Source organism: Dipteris shenzhenensis, chromosome 5, assembly GCF_047967505.1.
Source record: "Dipteris shenzhenensis isolate YYH24624 ecotype China chromosome 5, Dip_SZ_1.0, whole genome shotgun sequence".
NCBI classification, from domain to species: Eukaryota; Viridiplantae; Streptophyta; class Polypodiopsida; order Gleicheniales; family Dipteridaceae; genus Dipteris; species Dipteris shenzhenensis.
Window position 1 is genome coordinate 54379712 of NC_141600.1, and position 6679 is coordinate 54386390.

General features: G+C 46.1%; 1 protein-coding gene across 2 annotated transcripts; it reads left to right on the forward strand.

Annotated features, from left to right (window-relative positions):
* The first annotated feature begins 1404 nt into the window (after positions 1-1404).
* LOC147902208 (uncharacterized) lies at positions 1405-4725 on the forward strand. 2 transcript variants are annotated; one of them, XM_087375261.1, is made up of 6 exons: positions 1405-1554; positions 1678-3302; positions 3398-3568; positions 3681-3746; positions 3929-3997; positions 4235-4725. In XM_087375261.1, the coding sequence occupies exons 2-6, from the start codon at positions 1824-1826 to the stop codon at positions 4298-4300; spliced, it is 1851 nt and encodes a 616-aa protein (XP_087231387.1). In that variant the 5' UTR covers positions 1405-1554; positions 1678-1823; the 3' UTR covers positions 4301-4725. The 2 variants fall into 2 exon arrangements, with proteins under 2 accessions (XP_087231387.1, XP_087231388.1); XM_087375262.1 differs by having other exon boundaries at positions 1414-1538; positions 1684-3302.
* The last annotated feature ends 1954 nt before the right edge of the window (positions 4726-6679 follow it).

Here is a 6679-nt window from a genome sequence, read left to right on the forward strand (position 1 = left end):
ATAGCTTCTTTTCTTTTTTGGGTTAGGGTGAAGCAAGCGGGGTGGGGGTGGAAGTTACAAATGAGGAAGGGAAGGAAGGTACGACAAAACTAGAGGATATCATAGTGGAGAGCACCATGTAAGGGGAACAGCACGTGGTACACGAAAAATTGAGGCTTAATGTCAAGTGAATGGCAAATTGACCGTCAAATTTGGAAATAGAAGGTTTTAAAATAACTAGCTTGCACAATTTCAATTAAAAACTTTAAAATTTGCAGGTTGTAAAACTTGGGAATTTTAAGGCATGTCACGTAGAACCTGCAAAATTTCAATAAGAACCTTTAAAAATTGGTAGTTTTAAAACTTTCAAAGTTCAAGGCATGTTAGTTATTATTTTGGCCTAAAAATTAATAAAGAGCTTTTAAAATTGCAAAATCTCAATAAAAAGCTTCCAAACTGCAGGTTACAAAAACCTGCAATTTTCAAGGCATTTTAGTTATATTTTTGCTGAGAACCTGCAAAGTTTCAATTAAAAAATGTGAAGGATAATAAAGAAAGGTTTTCTCGGAAAACTTAAGAATTGGAGCATGTGTAAACGTGGGGAGGGGAAGGGGCCGTGTGTAAAAGCACGCAAAAGCGGGGGACCCGCGGGGGGCACGTGGAGACAGGTCAACCAACGTGGAAACACTGAAAGGGAGAGGGCGCGTGTTTTTCCATGCCCTAAATACACGCTGGCCCCCCCCAACTATTTTAGCCCCTCGCCGCCAAACTGGCGGGTCGGCGGAAAAGCCGCGAATAGCGGAAACACCTGCCGACCTGGTATGCGCCTTGGAGTACGGCGCCATCCGGGATCTTAGGGGGCGACCCGTGACGTGGCTCGAAGTGGATGACGTGGCGACTTCGTGGCGTGGCACGCCTGGCAGCCTGAGTACGTGCGGGATCTGCTGGCGTGGTAGTGATACGGCGCGACTCGTCTGGGGCCCTCCCTGCATGCCTGGCGGAGACTGCTGACGTGGCAGGGCATGTGAGAGAGACTACGGGGAGACGTGGATCCTCCACCGTGGCGGGGTGCGAGAAGCTGATGACGTGGCACACCATGGGCCGCGTGTCGGCTGCATGCGAGTCTGCTGACGTGGCACAGGACGGCGAGCACTGCTGACGTGTCCCGCCAGCTTGGCGGTTTTCGCTGACGTGGCATGGCAAACGAAGATACGGAGGTGCAAAGATCTAGCGTGGAGATCTTTGGTTTTAAATTGTGAAGGTAGCCCACGTGGCAGTCACGGGGGTCTGGTTTGGCGGGTGCCGCCAGATATGGCGGCGCGAGTTTCCAAAATCGCGCTACTTTTGTCCGCCGACTTCTTCTTTTTCTAAATGTAAAAGGGCCGGCCTTCCCTCGAGGGCTCCTTCACAAATCGCCTCCAAATGTAGAGGAAAACCGTGCATCCGGGGAGTACTTCACCCTCGCTCCCAATGATTAATTCTCGGTTTTCGGGAGTCATCCTCATCTTCAACACACAACAACAGTAACAACAAGAGCAGATGGATTTGGCTACCATTGCGTTGCGTCGCTTCGAGGTTTGAGCTGAAAATTTATCTCGTTCGGATCACTCATTCGATTGCTTCTGCGAAATTTTTTTTCCCGTCTTCTTCCGTCACGATTGCCGTCTTCTTTGATGGATTTGGCTGCCTTTCCGGCAGATCAAGCAAGAAAAACGACCTTCTTGCATAGCATCATCGTCCTGGAAGCTACAGAATCAACCCTTGCAACGGCAAATAGCAGATTTCTGAAATTCGTCTTCTTCTTCTTCGTCGTCTTCTTCTCCAACTGCTGCGTATATTAAGCTATGGCGCAGCCTCGATCCTCCGAGCTCCCTTCCTCTGTTGGAATGTTCGGTTCCATCTTCGCAAGCCAAGCTCCGGACCAGAGCCTCGCTCTCCCGGCTTCTGCTTCCCTAGGTTTGCTCGATTCGCAGCATGCCAGAGCTCATCTTCAGCGCTTGTCGCAGACCTCCGCCATGCCCGATGAGGTCGCTTCTCAAATGCAGCAGCAGGTCCGCCAGTTCTACCTTCAGCAATCCTCCCACGAAAACAGCAACAACAGCATCAAAGCAGAGGTCATGGCTATGGAGGGATCATCCGTCCCTCGCCCGCACAAACAGCAGCTCCAGGCATCCCCCTTGATGCTCAAGAGCTTAGTGCCGGAAAGCATGCAAGCTTCGGCAGGTCTCATGCGTTACCACTCTGCTCCCAGCTCGATGCTTGCGAGCCTGGTCGAAATGGGAGACGATTTCTTCTCTCCGGCATCAGGCCCTCTGCAACGGGGTGTTTCTCAGGCGGATTCCGAGTTCCCTCGATTCTACCCCGACGACCTTGCATCATCCCCTACTTCGCAGTTCGATTCCAAGAGGACGTTGCCGCAGATCAGTAAATCTTGCACCTTGAACAACGCAGGAGGGGGAGCAAGCAGGGGACTTGAGGCCGAGCAGCGACGAATTGAACACTCGGATCGCACCAGATTGACCTCTCCGCATTCTCGTTTCAAGCGAGCTGCTGCGAATGGCATTGTGGACGAAGCCACTCGTGCTACGCTCTCGGCAATCCTGGAGCACGTACCTGAGGCTGAAAGCTTCTGCGAAAATTCCCAAATTTCGCTCTCCTGCGGGCAGCAGCAGGGACGTAGCACCGGCCTCACTGTCGGAGTTGGCAACCTCGTCTCCGACAGTGGCACGCCTGGTTACACCGCTCTGCCTGAGACTAAATCCAACCTCGTTCGCCATAGCAGCTCCCCTGCAGGGCTCCTCTCTCGATTGACGATGGAGGCTCAGGTTGAAAACAGTGAGAGGCCTAACCCCTGCTTCTCGCGTCCACCGATGCAGCCTCCATCCGACTGCCTCACCGACAGTACCATTTCACCAGCGTTCCTCCCCGGTTTCGCCACGAGGAATTGTTTCGGGGCAGGCAGGATAACGACCGAGAACAGCGATGAGCTTGTCTCGACCGGCGGACTTGGTGCATCATCATCTCCAAGAAAAGGCGGTCTTCTGCGGCAAAGCAGTTCTCCCGCGGGTTTATTGTCGCAGCTCGATCTAGATGGACTTGCCGACGGTGAAAAAATCTTGGTGCCCTCTTCTTCCGGAAATTCTTCAGAGGACGGCACGCTCGACGGTAGAGGAGGGCATGCGTTCCTCGGAAGCTATCCATGGAATGAAAACGTCGCTGCTTCCGGAAATGTAATGGTTGGCTCCCCAAATGGTGCGGCTTTTGCAGCCAGGAAACGTATACGGGAGTTGGAATTCGCAGGCTCGACATTAACGGATTCACAGGCAAGCAAATATCGAGCTGATTCGCTGACATTTCCGCAATTCTATCACATAAAACTGGCGTTACTAAGAGGGGATTTTATTTGATCGTTTGACAGCAAAGAGATGCCCTAGAGCATGGCGGTTCTTTAGAAAACCACTACAGCTTGCCCACCGCCAGCAGTCCTGAGAACCTTTTCTCTCCAGACAAATTATCCTCTGATTCTGTACCCTGCCGAGCCAGAGCAAAGCGGGGTTGTGCTACTCATCCACGCAGCATTGCAGAACGGGTTAGTGGGTCTCTCTAGCACGCATTAGTGTGGCTAGCCTAGGTACCTCGAGCATTTTCTGTAGTATCTCTTATTACGGCAAGCAATCAACTTTTGGTTGCAAATTTCATAGGTTCGGAGGACTAAGATTAGTGAGCGTATGAGAAAGTTGCAAGAGCTAGTGCCAAACATGGACAAGGTATGTGTGGTTCTTGCCTGAAATTTGTTTCAAGGCTTGTCAAGTGAAATCCTTAAGGGACACCTCAAGGTTTCTGCTTTTTCCAAGTGTAACAATGCTTCTATTGCAGGACGCTAGAATCTTTCTGGCAGCTGGTATCTCTCCAAGATTTTCTGATTAGTCTTGTCACTGGCTATTTTCAGCAAACAAATACAGCAGATATGCTTGATGAGGCAGTGGAGTACGTTAAGTTTCTCCAGCGACAGGTCCAGGTATTGAAAGGAGCAACATGCCTTTTCTCCTGAAATAACATAAAGGCTCGTGTATATGTGGATATTCACATTTCTTAATCACATGTGATTGCTAATGAATAGACAGTAGAACTCCTGATTTAGCTTAGTCCGGCAGACGTGGCATGTAAGAAATTTCAATTGAGGTGGTGTTGTCTTCTTTGCCATTCATGACCTTTGAAGCAGCTTACGATATCTGACTCATTATTATTGGCACAGGAATTGAGAGAGAATCGGCCAACATGTGAATGTTCACGAATTGAAAGAGAATCCGCCAACATGTGAATGTTCACGACTTGAGAGAAAATCCGCCAACGTGTGAATGTTCTTGTAAGCGAAATGTCCTCACAGTAGGTTGCTCATGTGTAGAAGTGGAGATACTCTTTTTGCATATTTTGGAATGCACAGGTCCTTCATCACTGAGATCAATGAAACCCTGTATTCTATATGAATGTGAAAACAAGTACAGAAGCTCCTCCTCAGGACAAAGAGGATGGTACATCAGCATGTTGATGAGATATGGTTCAAACTCACAGATGTAATGTGTCCACTACTGAAAGGAAGTGAGTCCATTCTGTAATATTTATACTCTAGCTCAAAGGTATCCTTGATCACAGTGATGTGTCTGAAGGGGGTGTAGTTGCAAACATGGATAGTGTCGCTTTTCAATTTAACAACAGACTAATTGCTTTTGTAGTCGCTCTAGGAAGTTCAGGTGAAATAAATTGCACTTTTACTGGTCTGTGGGAAAATCTCAAATTGTTCCAAACGAGCCCTGATTGTCAGAATGTCAATACAGCTTGGGTCCGAACTAAAGATAGGTGTTTTCTAAGGTTGTGCTATTTTCTGACACCAGGTGCCACAGGCTGCCTAAGATGGCTTTGCACATGACTGCATTCACATCAAATCTCGGTCTTGCTAGTTTAGATACTCAACTAGTATGAAAGTCCGTATAATTATGGTTCGCGAATTATTGGAAATGTTCAGTCTGTTTTCGACAGACCTGGATGGTTTATAATTTTCTTCTATAGAGGCTTTGGGTTGTTCATAGACCTAAGTTGTGGATACTGTAAAGATATTGCCCTGTAATGTTTGGATTTAAATAGGATGAAGACCATGTTCGTCACTTGAAGAATTGACAAGGACAGGTAGACAGTCCTCTCCTGGCCCTATCTTCAATTATGGCACCTATGGACTGATGCTCTACCTATCTTTATGTATTTCTGTACATAAAAATCAAAGTACAATGTTGTTTTTGGTACCAGCGATGTTTACTACAATACAGGAGAGTATGCTTTCAATTTAGATGCAAAGTAGTCCATTTGTATTATTTTTGAAAGTGAACGTGCCACTTTGTCCTTCAAATCCATTGACAAGTTGATGGATCTCAATGGTTGACATGAACTATAAAATCCTCAAGCTGAGTTCCACAATGCGCATTGAAAGTGTGAAGCTTCTCTCCATACCAGGATAGCAGGACATGCTCCCTTGGTCCTCCTGCCCTTTCCATCTCTTGTTTTTCATTTTTCTTTGGCGAAGTTTGAGAAAGATTGGTTGCTCTTGCTGGATAATCAAAGTAAATATTAACATTAAAGGCCTCCGATGAAACAGTTATTAGACAAGTAGTATACGGAAGGCATTATATGTCATACCTCGCCTTGATCTATGCATTAAGAACAATCAATAGCACATCTTGCAATGTTGCTTCCTGGCATTTCACACATGCATGCCTTCTCTCAGCAGATGAATTCATTTCGTTATTAAATATTATGTGATTGTCATTCATCTGTTAGCATTTATATGTGAAGGATCAGAAAGAGGAGATCGATACTTAGGCCCAATTTGTTTCTCTTTTGTGCTGTTCTTTTTCTAATCCCTTTTTGAAATCTAAGGGCACAATTGCAGGAAAGTGGCTTGGGTGTCAAAATGACCTGCAGCTTTTTGGTGTGCTATCATCTTGGCAGCCACAAGCTGAAGAGAGAAAGGATGGTATGTATCTCAGTCTTTAAAAATCTCAAGTGAGTCTCATCTATCTCTGCCCCGTACTAATGTGTTGAGTCAAAGGAAACAGGGTTTAATTTCAAGCCAATGGATCCATCACATACCCTATGCTGTTGATATCGTCAGGATACTTTTATAACCTAAATTTGGCTGCAATATCTAGCCATCAATTTTAGTCTAGTTTTTTAATCATCATGATCGAGAATCATGATGCAAGCTAGAAAAGGCCAGACGGGCTTGGTTTCGTGGTTGTTAATGGTGCTAACTCCAGTTCCATTAAAGCGCTACATTACAAACGTTTGGTGTCGAAACCCTTGATTGAAAGCTTTCGAAGTTCCCAACTTATCTCCATGTAGTAATGATGATACTCCCTTGGAAGATCAGTTTGAGAGCATAAAATATAGGGGACTGCAAAACTGATATTTGTGAACATACAAAATAGCAGTTCTTGTCCTAATTATAGCCCTTAGTGATGAGTAGTGCTAACTGTAGCACGTAACGGATTGTAGCACATGGTTACATATGGGTCCGCTGTTTCTTGCAATTAAACATGTGAATTTCAAACCAATGCTTTGTTAAGTAATGAGATTCATAAAAGATGTTTTGCTTATTAAGTAGTCTTCCTTTTCTGCTTTTAGCATGTATGGTGTCCTTTTTTCATAT